Here is a 19,497-nt window from a genome sequence, read left to right on the forward strand (position 1 = left end):
TAATATCGGAGTTAACTGGATAAGTTATCTAGCTAACTGAACTGAACTTAAAATATGCCTGGAACACCTCCAACCTATTAAGCTAACCTATCTGGCTAAATATCCAGATGACTTGGAGCTGCTTAGGGTGGCAGGAATTTAAAAATGCACAGTTTGTTCGGCTATGTCCTGAACTTAGCAGGACATACCTGCATATTGACCTCATTATTATTAGAAAGCTCCTGTTATTAGTAATTTTTAAATGACTCGCTAGCCTTAAGCATCACTGCATTTTCTCTTTCTGTACTCTGGTGGTGAAGATCCTCATCATCTTCTCATTCCAGCTCCTCACAAAGCCTCATTTAACTCTATATGTTTGAGCATGCATCTTTTCATCTGTCTAGTCTAACCTCCTAGTACTGCTTCCTCCCTTTTAGCTCTGAATATTGATTCTTCAGTTTTTCCTTCAATAAGCAGGCTGAATTAGCCATGCGGAGTGGGTGCCATCATTAAATGGCATGAGGAGGAGCTGTCTCTCAAAGCTTGTAGAGCTTTTAGCTCTGCTGGCCATGTTCGGTTGTTCCTGCGCGAATGACTGTTCCAGAAGTCTTCTCAGTCTTGTTCTGGACGAGCTTCACATGGCCGGCTAAAAACCGTCTCTTGCAAATTATTTTTCTTCTCCTCTTGTTAGCAAACCTCAAACAGCACTTTTCAGTGCTACAATGGCCCAACGGAAAACCTCTGATTTTGAATACTGCTCGTGTGGTCATATAAAATCCATAACTGATGGGAATAACTGTTGCTATGTGTGCCTTGGGCCCGATCACGATCAAGCAAATTGCTGTGACTGCGGCAGAAGGTCTCCCAGGGCCCAGAGGCAGCGGGAAGAGAAAAAGGGGCACTTTAACATTGGGCAGTACATTTGAGATTGGCCTTGAAGGTAAAAGGTACTCGCATTCCTCTCAGGGGAGAATTAAGGAGTTCCAGGGCCAGGAGCACCGACTGGCCTCTGCTGGGTCAACGCACAAGCCAAAAGAACTGTTGAAATCCCCTCTGGTATATTTTAAGTCACACGGCACTGTAGCGCCCAAGAAGAAACAATCGATGCCATTGATGCATAAGACGCTCAACTTACTGTGCCTGACGCATGATGCAAAAGCTCTGGCAGTGCATGATGCTCCACCATGAACAGCGCACGGCATGCCTTGGACGACATATGACACGAAGCATATTGCCCAAAGATCCATGGCTCAAACGATCATAGGAAGACTCCCTCCACCAAGAGACCAGCACTGGATGACACTGCACCGCAAGAGAAAAGGAAAAAATTGCAAGAGAAGCCAAAAGCCAAAGAACATAGTCCTTGACCTTCTGGTGGAGAGGCTTCGTCCATCCATCGGAGCAAAGCAATTCAACTGGTGCAGGAGCCTCTTTGTCAGGCTGGGTCAGGCCACAACGCACACTAGTTTCTCAACTGAAGCCGCACGGGTCAAGAACTCCATTGGAGCTAGTAGCATCAAGTGCATTCTGGACTCATGACCCCTAGAGGGGGGTGCCCGGGCATCATGGCTGCAGGTGGAAGGATGGCCAATGCCAATACCATTCCCTCCAGACCGAACACCAACCTATGACATCTTAGGAGCGGCTATATCACCTTCTAGAATCCCCAGGGGGATCTGCTCCTCATAAAATGATAATCCTTCACTGTGGGTCCCAGATCTTTTCTAGCTTCGGGCCTATGACAACAAGGTCTCCATCTCCAGACGCCATAGACCATTTGTTCTCTACTGCCTTTGGGTCACACAGTAGTAGAGAACAAACGGGCCGCAGAGGAGGAACGAATGTTAGTATCAGAGGAGAATGCTCTACCACAATTCACAAGCCACAGATCGCAGCAAGCGGTAGACCAACAGACATTGTGTGGAATTTCTTTTCATCACTATTCCCACAAATGGAGCAACTTTGCTCTTCCCCCCCCCCCCCCCGCATACAGTACTCTACTGGTTACCACTGCTGGGAGCGCTGCCACTACCACCTCCTTCTTCCTTGGTGGATACCAAGAGGAGATCCAACTGTTGTCCAGTCAAGAGAACCTACTCCACTGCCATCACCAAGATCGGAGAGTCCCAACCCAACCCTCCTTCTCCAGGAGAGTCACCGAGAAGTTCTTCTGGAACCACCGGATGAATGACCAGATCATTCCTCTCCACCAGAGGATTTAACTTATTCCATATTCATCGAGAAAATGAGCACTTCCCTCAAGGTAGAGATAGAAGATACTGATTCCCTGGCGGAAGAATGGGGATCTTAAAGATTTTAGACATTCCAATGGAATCATCTTCGCTTCTTTCTCATGCAGTGCTCGATAAACTTCTGATGAAGATGTGGGAATGCCCATTTTAGGGTAAAGCTTTGTCATGCGATATCGATCTAAAATTCTGTCTGAAGAAGACACATGGATATGGTGTAGTATAACTACTCCACAATTTAATAGTAGTGGAGTCTACAATGAGCGAGGCAAAAAAGACAAGACTCCACTTTAATATGCCACTGGGAATAGACCACAGACTTGCAGCTTCTGAGTTATTATTTTAAGCGAGATATGAGAGGAAAGGGTTTTTTCTTTTTTTAAATTAGCAGCAGCTTTTTAGACTTTTTGTATTTTTTGTTTTATTTTGTCATATTTATACTATTTCATGGTTTTATTCATTGTTTTAAGATGTTTGTCCATCTGTCTACACTAAGGAAAACGAAATTATCAGGTAAAAAATTTCTCCAATGTCACGTCCAGTCTTTATCAGCAGTGAGCAACCAACAAAACATATGAAGATACTTCTACCCCCAGTACAAATGTGCATTCTTCTCAAGAAGGTCAAACAGGCAGTATCAGCCTTACTCCCAGACTCCCTACCAGCAGCTTTGTCAGCAGTCTCAACTCCCACAAAATCGGGGGCAACAAAGAGACTGGCATCAGCAACAATCACAGCCACAATTGGTGACTAAATCATAGCAGGGTTTTTAGACTGAATACTGCCACAGCAACAAATACCAGTAAGCAGCAGGTACCAACATATCTTCAGAGGCTTGTCCAGGATCACAACAGATCAGTGGGTTTTGATGATAGTACAGCACGGATACTATATTAACGGACCTCAAATGCTTCACTTGACTCTTCTCCCAGAAGATCAGACACACCTGGCCATCCTGACCCAAGAAGTGAAAAGATTACTGAAGCAAAATGCCATCTGAGAACTAACCTCTCTCCAGTACAATCAGGGGTATTATTCCAAATATTTCCTCATCCCCAAGAAAAGTGAGGGCCTTCACCCAATCCTGGACCTCAGGGCTCTCAACAAGCATCTCCATCAAGAAAAATTTAAAATTACATCTCTGGGAACGATATTGCCATTCATTCAACCTCACAACTGGATGTGCTCTCTTGAACTCAAGGATGCATACACACACATCCCCAGAATACCCATCCTGCTGGCGATACCTCTGCTTCACAACAGAGGAGATGCACTATCAGTACAAAGTTCTCAATTTGGATTCTCGTCTCCCCCCAGAGTCTTCACAAAATGCCTAGCTGTGGCGGTGGCACACTTACGACAAACAGGGATACTGATATTCCTGTACTTGGATGACTGGCAAATCACAACCCTTTCGAAAGATGCCTTATGGTTGGACACAGATGCAACCATTTCCTGTCTAGAAGCGCTCGGCTTCCTAATAACTAAGAACAATCAAACCTGCAGCCAGTACAATCCCTGCAATTCAGAGGGACTCGTAAAGACTCAATAAAAGCCAAAGCTTTTCTTCCCAGCAACAGAGCTCAAACCGTCCGCTTTCTAGCAACTCTGCTACATCACCAGACCTCCTCATTAGCACGCCATATACTAGAGCTCCTCGGGTACATAGCAGCAGTGATACATGTGGTCCCCCTGTACCCGCCTACACATGCGGGTACAGGGGGACCACATGGGATCATTTCCTCTAACCCCTTTCAGTCAGGGTTTGAGTTACCGACCATATGAAAACAGACATTGGTTGGTGGCTCCACTCAGGAGTGCTAGAAAGGATGCCCCACTTCAGCCAAAGCCACATCAGATTACACTAACCACAGATGCTTCCTTTCAAGGGTGGGGTGCGCACTTTCACCATTTCAAAACATAGAATCTCTTGTCAAAAAAGATAGTTCCACATAAACCTTCTGAAACAGAGCAATGTGCTACATGCTTCAGGCTTTCCAACATTTTCTTTGGGAAAAGAACATAATGATTCACATGGACAATCAAGTTGCCATGTTTTACATGAACAAGCGAAGAGGGACTGGCTCTTGGTCATTCTGTCAAGAAGCCCTTCAAATTTATGGCTGGGCAGATCACAACCAGGCAACTCTGCAAGGCACATATCTTCTGGGAATTGCAAATACAAAAGGGAAAAGACTCAATAGAATTTTCCGTCCACATGAATGGGCCCTATCGCAAAATGCAGCCGACAGTCTCTTTTGGCGGTGGGGATGCCCTTGTATAGGTCTGTTCGCAACAAGAGAAAAACAGGAAAGTAGAATGCTTCTGTTGCATCCATCCTAGTCCATGCAGAGCCTCGGACATTTTCCTAGTCTCAGGGTCAAGGGGTCGTCTTTATGCCTTCCCTCCGATTCTAGTAATAGCCAAATTGTTCCAGAATTGCATACAAGATTGAGTCAGGATGATCCTGGTAGGCTCAGCATGACCAAGACAACCATGGTAATCGTATTTTGTACAATTTTCAGTAAGCCCCCCACACAACCTAGGTTGCAGCCCAACCCTCCTAACTCAGGAAGAGATTTCCCTCATACATCCACTCCAACCTTCCCTTAACCTCGCGACATGGATGTTAAACGCATGGCCCTAGCTCATTTAAACTTGCCAAATGATATTTAAGACACAGTGTCGACAAGGAAACCTTCTATGCAACGAAATTACACTTTCAAGTGGAACAGTTATACCAGATGGTACAGGGAAAATTCCATCAATCTCCTCACCTATGAGCCCCGACAGTTATTGTATCTGCATCACCTTTCCTAAGCCGGTCTGACAACCTTTTCAGTTTGGGTGCATGTTAGTGCCGTAGCGCCCAATTTCCTTACACCCGCTAATCTCCCAATTTTATGAAGAGCATCCTGCATCTGCATCCCACCACATGGAAGCCACCTGTATTCTGGGACATTAATGTGGTATTTAATGGCATTTATGGAGACCCCATTCAAATCTCTAGACACAGCAAACCTCAAATTCCTGATGAGGAAAGTGATATTTTTGGTAGCGATTAAGTCCACAAGGAGAGTCGGTGAGCTGCAAGCATTAGTTCATTTCCCTCCATGTTTACAATTTTTCCATGACAAAGTAATCCTACTTACACACCCAAAATTTCTGCTAAAAATAGTATTAGCTTTCCACATAAACCAAGCCATCACTCTTCCAACTTTCTTCCCCAAACCAAACAAACAGGAGAGGGAAAAACACCTCCATACCCTAGGGATTGCAAATAAGCTTTGGCCTATTATAAATGCAGAGTGCAAGGACATAGACAATCCTCTCAACTATGTGATCCAAATAGGCTAGCAAAAAGAACTCTGTCAAATTGGATTACATTGTGCATACAGCACTGTTATGCTTCTAAGTCACTTTCCCTGACTTATCCAGTAAAAGCGCATCAGGTGCATGCAACAGTGACCTCCATAGCACATTTATGTAATGTGCCCATCAAAGAGATTTGTAAAGCAGCTATCTGGTCATCAGTTCCCATCTTCACATCACATTATTGGCAAACACAGACAGTTCAGTGGGGAAGGCAATGTTGTATCAGTTAGTGCAAATAGAATACTGTCCACTGAGGAAACCAATTGGTGGCAACCCTCAGCTTGGGACTCCCCACTCAGCATGGCAAATTCAGCCTCTTATCAACAGAAAAAAAGCAAGTTTGTTTACTGTAAACAGTGTTTTCTATAGATAGCAGGATGAATTAGTCATGCGTTCCCACCCTCCTCCCTGGACAGCATATTCATTACAACAAGAATTCTTTGTTTTGATATGGACTGAGGAGATTTCTGGAACACTCATTTGCACAGGAACAACCGTGCATGCCCAGTAGAGCTAAAAGCTCTACAAGCTTTGAGAGACAGCTCTGCCTCATGCCGCCTAATGACATCACCCGCTCAGCATGGCTAATTCATCCTGCTATCTACTGAAAACAGTGTTTACGATAAGCAAATTTGCTTTGTTTTCTCCTGCTTTGACACTGTGTGATCATTCCTCCTTTTCTGGTGCTGCTTTCTTCATTTTCCTACACTTGGAGTTGCTTCTTGCTGTTCTTATCAGGACATGCACAGAACTGTATGGCTTGTTTTATATCTCACAGTGGTTATTCATTCTTCCTTTGTAGGGAAGTCAGAAAGGAAAAGACACAAAGGAATGCTGCAGCCGACTAGAGGAGGATTCTTTATCCTCCAGCTACATGATGAGCTCCTCTATGAGGTGGCAGAGGACGATGCAATACAGGCAGGTCAAGGAATTCATGGGCATGCCAAGACCTTGATTGTCCCCACTATGAAGGGGAAAATCAATCATGATTGTAGAATTATATGCTAAATATTTTAGTTTTAATTCAATTTCCTTGAAATATCTGAGCATGTGCTATATTTATAAAAGGAGAGAATTATTGGAAAGTCTAAATGGCATATTATTTTAAAGAACTGAGCCATTGAGCCACTGAGCCATTGATGGAGAAGGTACAGAGAAGGGCTACCAAAATGATAAGGGGAATGGAACAACTCCCCTATGAGGAAAGACTAAAGAGGTTAGGACTTTTCAGCTTGGAGAAGAGACGACTGAGGGGGGATATGATAGAGGTGTTTAAAATCATGAGAGGTCTAGAACGGGTAGATGTGAATCGGTTATTTACTCTTTCGGATAGTAGAAAGACTAGGGGACACTCCATGAAGTTAGCATGGGGCACATTTAAAACTAATCGGAGAAAGTTCTTTTTTACTCAATGCACAATTAAACTCTGGAATTTGTTGCCAGAGAATGTGGTTCGTGCAGTTAGTATAGCTGTGTTTAAAAAAGGATTGGATAAGTTCTTGGAGGAGAAGTCCATTACCTGCTATTAAGTTCACTTAGAGAATAGCCACTGCCATTAGCAATGGTTACATGGAATAGACTTAGTTTTTGGGTACTTGCCAGGTTCTTATGGCCTGGATTGGCCACTGTTGGAAACAGGATGCTGGGCTTGATGGACCCTTGGTCTGACCCAGTATGGCATTTTCTTATGTTCTTATGAAGATTTACAGATGTGTATTTAAGATTAGTGAGTAGCCACTGACAACTAGTACGAAATTTACATTTCCTCTTCATCCAGGCAAGCCAGTCCACACCAGTGGGTTGTGCACTCAAACAAGCAGGTGTAGATGGAGAACAAAGACTCGCTGATAGCTCTGCTCAGACACCAGCCAGCCAATTTTTTTTCCATCTCCAGCAAGTGGTGGACAAGTGTCCGTGCTTGTGGATCTTGGCCTGCCTGGATCAAACAGCAGGCTGGTTTGACTTTCTGTGATAAAAGCAGTAGCTCCCTCCCTCAGTTGAGTGTCTGAGAACCAATATCAGGAGACAAGCAAAAAATAAAAAAGGACAGGAGTGAGGTGGAAGGCTGTGGCCCTAGCCTGTGGGCAGCAGAAAAGATCCAGTAGGGTAAGGAAGCCGTGGGCTCAGCCCTGCTGCATAGTACTCTTCTCTATCTGGTCCTGTTTTCTTCCCTCTACTGTCTCCCTACCTTTCTTTCTTATTTTGCTGGTTTTGTCTGTGGAAAGTTTAATGGGGGGAAAAAAAAAGCGCATGCGTCAAGCAGTGCAGGGAGCTGGTGCTGGCGCGATCTTTTGCAGGCTGGCCGTGCCGAACCATGTGATTCAAGAGGGCTGCAGGGCTAATTTTAGAACCAGCAAAGTTTCAGTGGCAAAGCCACATGCGACAGACACCATTTTAATTGGCAGGAACTGCTGAGGCATGTGGTGGGACGTGTTTACTCAGCTTTTAGAGGAAGAGAAAAAGAGTGTGACATGGCATTGGGGGAGCAGCACGGGAAGAAGCTTTGCATCTTCTCAGCATGCATATGAAGGTCCTTAGTTCCAGGGGGGGTCCCTCAGTGTATGTCAAAAGTGTGTGGAGGCCCATGGGGATGTCTCTACAGGGGTTTTCTCCTTGCAGGCATCTCAGAGGCTCCCACTTTACAGGCAGAGGTTATGGTGGTGACTCCTACCAGAGCAGCTGAGGAGTCCTCCCCACTGCCTCTTTTGCCAGTCCCCTCGGGAGTGGAATCAGAGAGGATTTTTGCCTGCCCCAGGGATGGATCTTTCTGCTATCTCCTGGGTAGAATTTTTAAGAGTTTCTAGGCCTTCTGTCAAGGGATATGGAGCTTCCCGGGAAGAGGCTAGGGATTGCCCAATTCAGAAGTCGCCCTCCTTAGGACCTAGAAAGCATTCCAGGGAGTCCTTGCCTTTTTCCAGGAGAAAGAAGAGAAGGAGGCAGATGGAGAGAGAAGAAGGCGAGGGCAGGGATCCTTCAGGAGACTCAGATGGGGAGTCTGAATCCTTAGAGGGGGAGGGATCCCAACGATCCATTATTGGAAGAGGGGGAGATTCCCCAGATGCTGAGCCTTATAGAATTATGCTGCAGCTTTTTCACAGGGACAAGATGTCTGGTTTAATTTTACAGACCTTGAAAGCCCTTGGATGTGAGGAGATCTTGCTGGCAACAACCAAAGATCCGAAGCGGAATCCTGTGATGATTAGCTTGTGCAAGTCATCCTGTTTTTTTCCTCTGTATGAGGCCATCAAGGAGCTGATAGATTTGGAATGGGAGTGCTAAATTTAAAGGAGGTTGCTCCTTAGCGGGATTGTGTCCTATCGACCCTAAAGCAAGGGAACAACTCCAGTTTCCTAAGGTGGCTGCATTAGTCTGTGCTGTGACGAAGCGGACCACCATTCCAGTGGAAGGAGATGAGACTTACTTTAAAAGGTGCTCAAGATCGGAATGTTGAGGCTGTTTTGAAGCAGGCCTTTGAAGCGATGGCCATGAATCTCCAAATCTCCGCTTGCTTTTGTATGGTGACCAGGGCCAGGTTACAGTTAGCTCAGGAAGCTCTGGAAGAGAATGGCCCATACCTGGAGCCAGGAGCTGCTTTCTTGACAGATACTGGCGATGATTTGGTGCGCATGGTGGCTCGAGGGGTGGCTTCGGTGATTGCAGCCCTAAAAGCTCTTGTGGCTGTGGAACTGGTCTGCTGATACTATTTCAAAATCAAACCTTACAAAGTTACCTTTTAAGGGACGCATGTTTGAGGAGGAGTTGGAGAAGATGGCGGATCAATGGGGAGAATTGACATTTCCTCAATTGCCGGAGGATAAGAAGTTGACTTCCTGGTTTTCTCAAGCTAATGGGTGATTTCGGAGATCTTGGACATTTGGGAGTCCTTTTGGCCAAGGAATCCAGGAAAGGACGGCGGCTCTGGAACCCTATGTTCCTCCTAATGAAGTTTTGGGGGTCCATCCTCCAGTGCCGGAGATAGGCAGTTACCTGTCTCAATTTTATCAGAAGTGGACCTGCATCACTTCTGACCAGTGGGGTTTGGAAGTGGTGTGTGGATATGCTTTGGAACTTATCCGTCCTCTCTCAGATACTTTTATGGTTTCCCCTTGTAACTCCGTAGAAAAGAAGTCAGCGGTCCAGTGCATGCTGTAACAGTTGCTTGCCCTAAAGGCAGTGGTTCCAGTTCCAAAGGAACAGGAGGGCACGGGGCGCTATTCCATTTACTTATTGGTTCCCAAGAAAGAGGGTTTGTTTTGACCTATTCTGGCTCTCAAGGAGGTCAATAGGGCCCCTCCGGGTTAGCCATTTTCAGATGGAAATGTTAAGATCAGTGATCATGGTGGTGAAGAAGGGAGAATTTCTCACGTCTCTGGACCTATCAGAAACTTACCTTCATATTCCAATTTGCAAGCAGCATCAGTGATATCTGCACTTTGCAGTGTTAAGTCAGCACTACCAGTTCCAAACATTGCCCTTTGGTTTGGCCACGGCACCCAGGACTTTTTCCAAGTTGTTGGTTGTCATAATCGCAGCCCTCAGAAAAGAGGGCATTATGGTTCATCTCTGCTTGGACAATTGACTAATGAGAGCCAAGACATTGGAAGAGAGCCAGGTGGTCCAGTTATTGCAGAACCTGGAGTGGATAGTGAACTTTTAAATTAATAGTGAAATTAAATTAACGTTAAATAGTGAAATTTAATAGTGAAATTAAATTAATAGTGAAATAATTAATAGTGAAATTAAATTTAATTTCACGTTAATAGTGAAATTAAATTAATAGTGAAATAATTAATAAACTTTTAAATTAACTTTTAAATTAATAGTGAAATGAAAAATAAAAAATAAAATAAAATAAATAACTTAGCCAAGAGCAACCTGCAACAATCTCAGGTCATGGAGTATCTGGGTGCCCAGTTCAACATGGCGCAAGGCAGGTGTTTCTCCTGGAGTTTTGCATTCAGAAGATCTGAGGTCAGGTCTGGGCCCTGCGTGCAGTGATTGTCCTGTCAGTTTGATCGTATCTGCAGATGTTGGGATCTATGGCTGCGGCAATAAAGATTGTATCTTGGGCGCATGCTTATATGTGTCCTCTGCAGCAATCTCTCCTTTCTTGATGGAATCCCCAGTCTCAGGAGTACAATGTGACGCTGGCCTTGCCACCGGAGGTGAGGCTGAAGCTTCTCTGGTGGTTGAGAAGGGAGCATCTAGAAAAAGGTATGGATTTGGAGACTCCTGACTGGTTGGTGGTCACCACAGATGCGAATCTCCAGGGCTAGGGAGCAAACTCAGGAGTTGGTAGCATAAGGGCAGTGAACTCCTGAAGAGGCGACTTGGTCCATCAATCGACTGGGGCATGGGCAGTTCAACTAGTCTTCCTTCAGTTCACGGACCGGTAAGAAGGAAAGGCAGTGAAAGTTATGTCAGACAATGCAACTGCAGTGGCATACATAAATCACCAAGGAGGGACTAAAAGTTGACAAGTTCCTCTAGAAATGGATATCCTCTGCAATGGGCGGAACTTCATTTACAGGCACTGTCAGCCTCTCAGCCTCCCACATAGCAGGATTAGACAGCATGCAGGCAGATTATCTCAGTCATCATGAGTTGGATCCGGGAGAATGGGAATTGGCTCCCGAAGTGTTTCATCTTATTGTGGATTGCTGGGGGTGTCCTTTCCTGGATCTAATGGTGACTCACAAGAATGCAAAAGTGAAGAGATTTTAAGTTGGACAAAGGATGTTCAAGTTCTCAAGAGTGGATTTTCTAGTCCAGGCGTGGCTGCCAGAGAAGTTACTCTATGCATTTCTGCCGTGGCCCATGATCGGCCGTTTGTTGCAGAAGATAGCATGACGTCCAGGCGTGTTGCTTCTGGTGGTGCCGGATTGGCTGCATAGGCCGTGGTACATGGATCTGTGTTGTCTTCTGATGGGGGGACCCTTGGCAACTCTTCTCGGGGGTTTGTATTGCAGGGACCAATTTTTCACGACAGTCCAAATCAGTTTTGTTTTATGGTTTGGCCCTTGAGACGTCTAGGCTCTTAAAGTGAGGTTACTCAGGGGCAGTGGTGGAAACACTTTTGAGAGTGTGCAAGTTTTCCACCTCTTTGATAAATATTTGCGTTTGGCAGGTGTTTGAGCATTGGTGTCAGAATCACGCTTCTTTGCCTGCTTCGACACCTGTTCCCTTAGTCTTGGAATTTTTACAAGAAGGTCTGAGTAAGGGATTAGCTTTGAACACTCTGAAGGTGCAGGTGGCTGCTTGTGGGAAATTATTTTAGGGAGCTATTTAGTTTATGTGAAGAACTTTGTACCGTGATTGAAAACTGTTCCTGGTTTCCTGGCGTTGTGTTTCTGTCTTTACAAAGGTATATCACTCACATTGGAAACTGTGAGGGGAAGTATTTTTATGTATATTTTTTAATGCAAAACTAATCTTGTATGCTTTTATTGCTTATTCTCAGACTTATAAGTAAACTTATGTACTTGTAAATAAGTATGTTGTGTATTCTGTGACATATAATCTACCAGTCAGCCACTTTTTACACTGCTATAGCGTGTTATCGGGACCATGGGCAGAGAAGCCCTCTCTCTTCTCACCCTGACGTATCTAGGTTCTTGAGGGGAGTAATACATCTTAGACCTCGCTTGCGTTTCCCGGTACCCTTGTGGGATTTGAATCTGGTTCTTTCTGGCGAGTTCGACCTTTCGTCCTCTCCAGGGTATTTCCTTGTGGTTACTGCCTTTGAAGACAGTGTTTTTGGTCGCTATTTGTTCTGCAAGGCGGATTTCGGAATTGTGAGCCTTGTCATGTAGAGATCCGATTTTGATTATCACTCTGGATAAAGTGCAGATTTGGACAGTACCTGCCTTTCTTCCAAAGATGGTTTTGGAGTTTCACTTAAACCACTGTTGTGGTACCATCCTTGAATAAGGATATGGATTGTCAGGAATATAGCAAATTGCGGCCATTGGATGTGCGGCGGCACTTATTGCGTTATCTGGAATGAGTTTCGGAAATCAGATAGGCTTTTTGTTCTTCACGGGAGCATGAAGAAGGGGGAGGCAGCTTCTTGGGTCACGGTGGATTAAGGAAATAGTGTCAATAGCCTATGTAGATTCCGGGAAGCTCTTCTGAGACAATTCAGAGCGCATTTGACCCAGGCTCAGGCGGTTTCCTGGACAGAATTACGTTTGCTTTCTGTGGCAGAGATTTGTAGAGTGGCGACGTGGTCTTCTTTGCATACGTTTGCCAGATATTACCAACTGGATGTAGCGGTGCGGGAGGATTCTGCCTTGCTAGGGCAGTGCTCCTTGGGCCTCTGGCAGCCTCCCACCCTTTGGGAAAATAGCTTTGGTATATCCCACTGGTGTGGACTGGCTTGCCTGGATGAAGAGGAAGGTGAATTTGCTTCGTACCTGATAATTTTCTTTATTCGAAGTAAGACAAGCCAGTCCACCTGCCTTGAGGAGGCAGACTTTCTTCTGTGTTGTTAGATCCTTGTCCAGAAAGGAATGAGGTTCCAGGATCTTTCATGCAGCTGGACTCCCACAAATTGGGTAAGTGAGTTCTGTTCTTCTTCTAAGATATTCTGATTGTCCTAGGAGACTATTGTAAGTGGAGCTGAATCCAGTGTTTCTGTTGGTTATTAAAAAAAAGAAAAGAGAAATTAAAAGAAAAGAATCCACAAGCTTTTTTGTAGGATGCAGTATTATTGTTAATGTTTAGTGGTTAGTGGCCACAGTTTGCTTTTGGAGAAATACTGGCTGGCTGGTGTTTGAGCAGAGCTATATGAGGAAGATGTCAGCGAGTCTTTGTCCTCTGTCTCCACCTGCTGGTTGGAGTGCACAACTCACTGGTGTGGACTGGCTTGTCTTACTTCAAGGAAAGGAAATTATCAGGTAAGAAGTAATGTCACCTTTCTCATTATTCCTAATATTTAGCAGTTGTAGACCATAGGCACCTAAAGGTATATTTTGGAGGTTTCGTAGACTGTGATAATCACTAACTTAAGCTGGCAATCAGACTAAATTTAGCCTGATAACTTTTCCCAGATTCAGCAGGATAAATGTCCCATTGAATATACGTGCCTAAAGTTATCCAGCCAGGTCATAAATATGTGTGCATTACCTCTGTTATACAGATAACTATATTACTAAGACAGAGGGACTGTAAAAGCAAACTTTTTGCAACTCCGTAAAAGCAAGCATTTTGCTTTTACGGAGTTGCAGACACGACAGTTGCGTCATCTTCGCCAGTCGAACGGGTGCCCTATACCTTTGTAAGAGTATATCTTTGAAAGAGTATATAGACGGTTGAGTTTATAACGCTAGTGTGAGGCAAGGAGGCGGAAGTTGAACACCTTGCAAGCTGTTGGAGCCTTTTTCCCGTTGCGTACCGGCTGTGGTGATATTGATAGTGGTTTCAATGTATCTGGAAGGAAGCAAGTTTTACACTTGATATTGAAGGCGAATCATCAGTATAATTACTTGTCGCCAGATTTTGACACACGATTTAGTGTGATGAATGATTGAATTGGGTAAAATAGAGATGGTAATAGAGTCCAGTGCTTTGTGCGATTGGTATTCTCACAACATATGATCAATAATGATACAATAGAGTTTCCTACCTCATGTATGGACATGAAGAAATCAGCACTATGAAGACGCCAGTATAAATATAAAATTTGTGGAAGTTAATAATTTTTCCCTGAAGAAGCCCTGCAATACGGGCGAAACGGGTATCTCGTCGGATAGTATAAGCGAGTTAAATCCATTACATTGGAGATTTGTCATCATATGATTGTTATTGTTCAATTTATTATAGGTACTTGGTTACCTGATATAACATGTTGTAAGGGATTCATTATATCATATGCTATATGTTGGGCATGGTAACATTGTATGGGGAGGGATTAGGGTTGTGAGTATATAGAATATATTAATTTTAGTGAGCGATTGGTATGTATGGCATGAATAGTATGATTGGGATATATGGGAGGTGATGCGTCGTCGGTGGTTTTAATCTGGAATTTTTGTAGCACATAGTGGAACTTATGTAATATGGACATGTGAAATTTGTGTTCAAATAAAACTCATATATAATTATTGTCTGGCATTATAATTTGCCGAGTCCCTCTGTCTTAGTAATATAGTTAAAGTTATCCAGCCACATGTATTCAGATACCTTTAAACCTAACCAACCAGCTTTTTTTTTAATATGGCCAGTTCGTCTTTTTGCATGTTTGTACAAAGCTGTGTATGTCGTATAGCGTTATAGAAATTTTAAGTAGTAGTAGATCTAAAGGTATCCAGCATTCTGTAGTTGCATAATTACCTTCCTTTACGAAATAAGAAAATCGCCAGCCTTCTAGCTAAATTCCACTCCCTTCTCCCTCTGACAAATGTCAGAAATTCCTGCTAGGTCTCCTCCAAATTTAAACAAGATTGCATTTATGTGTGCCAGCCCCCTCAATATAAAAAATATTGCCTCCTTGCCACCCTCCACAACACCCCTCCATACTGCAGTCCTCTCACCCACCCAATACTGGGACCACTAAACACGGATCCCAGGTGCTTGCAGCATTACTCTGGCAGTAATGTTGGAAGCGTTCACTGTTAGCGTAACTGTTTGACCCAGCGCTGTTTTTTGCTCGCTCTCTTCTTTTTTTTTTTTTAATGTAGTCCTGGTACTGTGCCCCTTTCCACAGGAGTGCATCTGGTTATTCATGCCATTGCTGTATCTGGGGTCATGAGAGGGGAGGGGAGTCTCATGTGGCCTGCCATCAGAAGTAGGAGGTGACTAGTAGTGAAGATATCCTCTGTCAAACTAAACAAAATTATTTCTGTAAAAAATTTCAAAGGAGAACATATTCAGATATGCTGATATACAGCAGTGAATATTTCTGCTTGAAAAAGTGAGAGTTATTACTGAATTCTCTTACAAGCAAGTTAGAAGCTGTATGCAGGAAAAGTCTTGTCAACAAAGAGCAGACATTTGGCCAAACCCCAGGATTTAAGCAGTAGCTAAAACCACTGCAGGATGAAGTGCACTAAAAAAAACACCAAAAAACAGTAAAATGATACTTGTATCATTTTACTTTTGCACATCAAACAGTTATTTAAACAAAAGGAAATGCAAACAAATCTTTGGGCCAAACATTTTAAAATATTCTGCAGACTGCAGTCTCTGGCAGAGCTGGGGGTGGAGGGTAATAAGACAATAGGTACAGGATACCTGGATTGTGCCTCTGCATCCAAAGCCATAATAGGACAAGATCTGTTTGAAATGCATTGTGTTTCCTCCTTTTATTCTAGGTAGCACAGATTATGAAGCAGGAAATGGAAAATGCCATTCAGCTGTCAGTTAAATTGAAAGTAAAGGTGAAGATGGGACCAAGCTGGGGTAACCTGCAAGACCTTGATCTGTGAATGCCAGTAGAGACGGTCAGAGTCTCCTATATCATCCGACCTGAATGCAGGTCTTTGCTGCTTTTGAAGAAATGACGTTTTTAAATTGTGACCTTACAAACTGAAGGTCATCTCTCAATAGTTGGAAGTGAATTTCACATTTTACAGCTTTTATCAATACTATAAGCACATGGTGGGGGTACAGTGGTGAGAAAATAATATAATTAATTTGAGGATTTATTTAAATAAATGAAAAAGCTTAAAATATCAGTTGTAATAACATAGATGTTTAATATATGTGTAAAAATGAATTTGTAACATTTTAAAGGTGATCTACAAAAAACAAAAATTCTGATATTAAATGGAAATATTATTCTGAAAGGTAAGTTAAACTATTTTTAAAATTTTAGCTAGCCATCTCTGATTTTGGTGACTTTTTTTTTTTAATTCGTCTTTATTGGGTCAAGAAAGAAACTACCCTGAACACTAAAATCCAACAATGAATTAACATTAAGACAATGACCCACATTTTTCCAGTTGAATCCCCAGTCCGTGACTTCTAGCCTAATCCAAATGTGCACAATCCCTACTCAGCTTTGCCCTGCTCTTCTGTTGATGCTGAACAGGAAACCCAGGGCTAAGGTACTGAGGGCCTTGACCTGGAGAGCTGAATATTTTTCCTTTTCTGACCCTGCCATCTGCTCCAAGTTCCTTCATGTCACTGACAGACCTCTGATTGAAAAACATAGAGAGAGCACAATTTTTTTAGATATGGGATAAACGCAAGCCTTGATTGTGACTGCTTCCAGCACTATCCTACCTCAGAAGTGTCAAAGCATGTAAATTAAGCCGATGGTCTCTTATATTAACACTGTAATAGATGTTTGTACTTTGGATCTGTAATGTATTTAAAGTAATGTTTTTTTATGCTGTCAGTAGTTTCTAGCAGTGTGTTTTGTTTTTTTTTAATTTATATTTTATTAACCATTGTTTATATATCACAATACAATAAACAACGTCATGTACTAATGGTTTTAGTTACAATTATAAGAAATACAGGGATATGTCTACAGGGTCAGTCTCAAAATCATCAACGATCGGGCTCTAGCAGTGTTTTAAGAACATTCAAGCCAATGCAGTATCATCACATAAAAAACATGCGTCCAAACTGGTTGCATGTTTTTTGAATGCACGCACATCTGCCTCTCCTGGGCGCTCGATGCAATAGTCAAATGAGCTGCTGCGCTAAAAGGGCCGCACAATGGATAATTTCTGTGTCCTTAGCACTCTGCATCGGGTGCCCAGGAGACATGGCTGTGCACCCACAACAGCCTGGCCAGAGCTCCTTCCCCACCCCCAGCAGGTCTGTTCTCGATTGTCCTTTTCACTGGGCAGGCATTAAATTTGCTGATTTAAAATGGGTGCCTTGGCCGCACAGCAATTTTTGGCAATGCGGGATAGCTAATAGCCTGATCTATAAGGAATTTGCATTCGATGAGTGGTATTAGCTATGCGCTCGATTGAAAGCGCTGATCCCTGTATTGCATTGAGAGTTATTTTAGCGCTTCCAAAATGTGCATGCAATAGTGTTACCTGGTGTGATAGCCTGAGTGCACTATATTGCATCGGCTTGTATGTGTTGTAACAAAGGTCAAGTATTTGCCTTGTGAGTGGAAACATTTATCTTTTCTTAGAGTTCCCTTTCCGTGCGAGAATAAGAAGCTCGTGGTATTCGTGTTCCAGAAAGCGAAGTGATCACAGTGTAGTATATATTATGCAATGTTAGCTTATTAAAAACTCCTGCCAATGAGCATGTTAATCATTTTGTTTAGTCTTGGGTACCAGCCCTAAAACTATTTTCTGACAACATGTATTCATGCTGACTTGGGACAACTATGAATAAAAACAAGCTATAAACCCCCCCCCCCCCCAGAACCAACAAGTGTTCATAACTTGCAGGATAGCAGCAATGACCCTCAGCAAAGGCGGTAAGTAATTACATACACTACAGTGTGCTTTCAGTAATTCAGAGAGGAGGTTAATAATTACATTGTAGGTAGAATAGGTTAAATGTTTCTCTTTGCTTGTTCCTTCTGGTTCACAAGACCAACTAAAGGGCTCAGATGGGAAAGGAGATTTTCTTTCAGCCTTTGGCTAGAAGACCTCAGTTGCCAACTGGATCATACGAGGTAGGAGAGAATCCAGGTAAAATCTTTAAAAACGATTTAAATGCAGTATTGTCAGATTTGTTCTAAAGCATGAGTTTAATAATGGACAAGAAGCAAGGCAAGTTCTAGGTAAGTTCTAGAACAAGGGAAATATTTTTTTTGCAGAAAGAGTAGTGGGTGCATGGGATGCGTTTCTGGAATAGGTGGTGGAGGCTAAAGCAGTATCAGACTTCAAGAAGATATGGGGAGAAGCACAGGAGATCCTTAATTGCAAAACGTGAAGAGGGTGGGAGCACAGCCTTGCAGCACATATTTTAAAATGTTCTGCTTGAAAGATTCCACAAGTGTCGGGGTAGCTAGAATGAATTGCAGAGTAGGGCAATATGAGTAGCGGTAATGCAGGCATTCACATGGCCAGCTGTCGATCAGGCTGCAATAGTAGAATCAACTAGCAGCTGGCTGGCAGGCTGCAAGTTCGCTAATAACTAGAAGTCCTAGCAGCAATGCAGGCATTCATGTAACTGGGTCTGCCTGACAGGCTATACAGGGGATCGAGCCACACTAATTTTGCTAGCTCTTTATATTAGAGCTTTGTGATTAGGTGTGGGAAGGATGGGTGCTGAAGAAGCCTAAATGAGTATCTTGGTGGAGTACAAAGAAAGAAGTGAAAAAAAGACTGTCCTGGATAAGGAGAAATCTTGCAGTTGGTTACGCTCTTTGGCTGGCAGCTTATAGTGGGAAAAGGGGAATTAGATTCAGACAGCAGCCGAGAGCCCCGACTTTTATGGTCTGGGGAACAAATAAACATGGGCTAACTTGCTGAGGTGGCTTTTACTACCCTTAGTCATTTTTAAATATGATAGTTTTGATGCGGCTCCATCATTGCTCTCTGCTTCCACAGCAGGGGTTAGGGAAAATTGGATTCGGACAGCATCCGAGAGCCCTGACTTTTACAGTCTGGGAAAGTGATAAGTATGAGGGTAACCTGCTCAGTGCAGCAGATACTGGCATAAGCTTGCTTGGCAGACTGGGTGGATTATTTGGTTCTTTTCTGCCATCATTTCTATGTTTCTATGTATCCTTAGCAGGTTGGACAGAATAAATGAGTAGATTGGATGGTCTTTTTCTGCCATCCTTTACTGTGTTAGCTTGGAGGTCAATTTTCAAAGGTGCTTATTTGTGAGAAATAGGCACCTAAAAAAGGCCCCTTTGAAAATTGGCTAGAGCTGAGTGCCTATATTTAGAAGTCTAGTTTTACTAGGCTCCTAAATTTAAGTTTCTAAAAAGTAGGCAGTTACCAGGGCAGAGGTAGAATGGAGA

General features: G+C 43.3%; 1 protein-coding gene across 1 annotated transcript in view; it reads left to right on the forward strand.

Moving 5' to 3' along the window:
• Window positions 1-16,944, forward strand: part of POLQ (DNA polymerase theta) — a 174,229-nt gene extending 157,285 nt beyond the window's left edge. Inside the window, 2 exon segments of the mRNA XM_029578518.1 lie at window positions 6,406-6,521; window positions 15,917-16,944. Coding sequence (XP_029434378.1) covers window positions 6,406-6,521; window positions 15,917-16,030 — 230 coding nt within the window. The 3' untranslated portion in view covers window positions 16,031-16,944.
• Window positions 16,945-19,497: the final 2,553 nt, after the last annotated feature.

The sequence above is a fragment of the Rhinatrema bivittatum genome, chromosome 15, assembly GCF_901001135.1.
Source record: "Rhinatrema bivittatum chromosome 15, aRhiBiv1.1, whole genome shotgun sequence".
NCBI classification, from domain to species: domain Eukaryota; kingdom Metazoa; phylum Chordata; class Amphibia; order Gymnophiona; family Rhinatrematidae; genus Rhinatrema; species Rhinatrema bivittatum.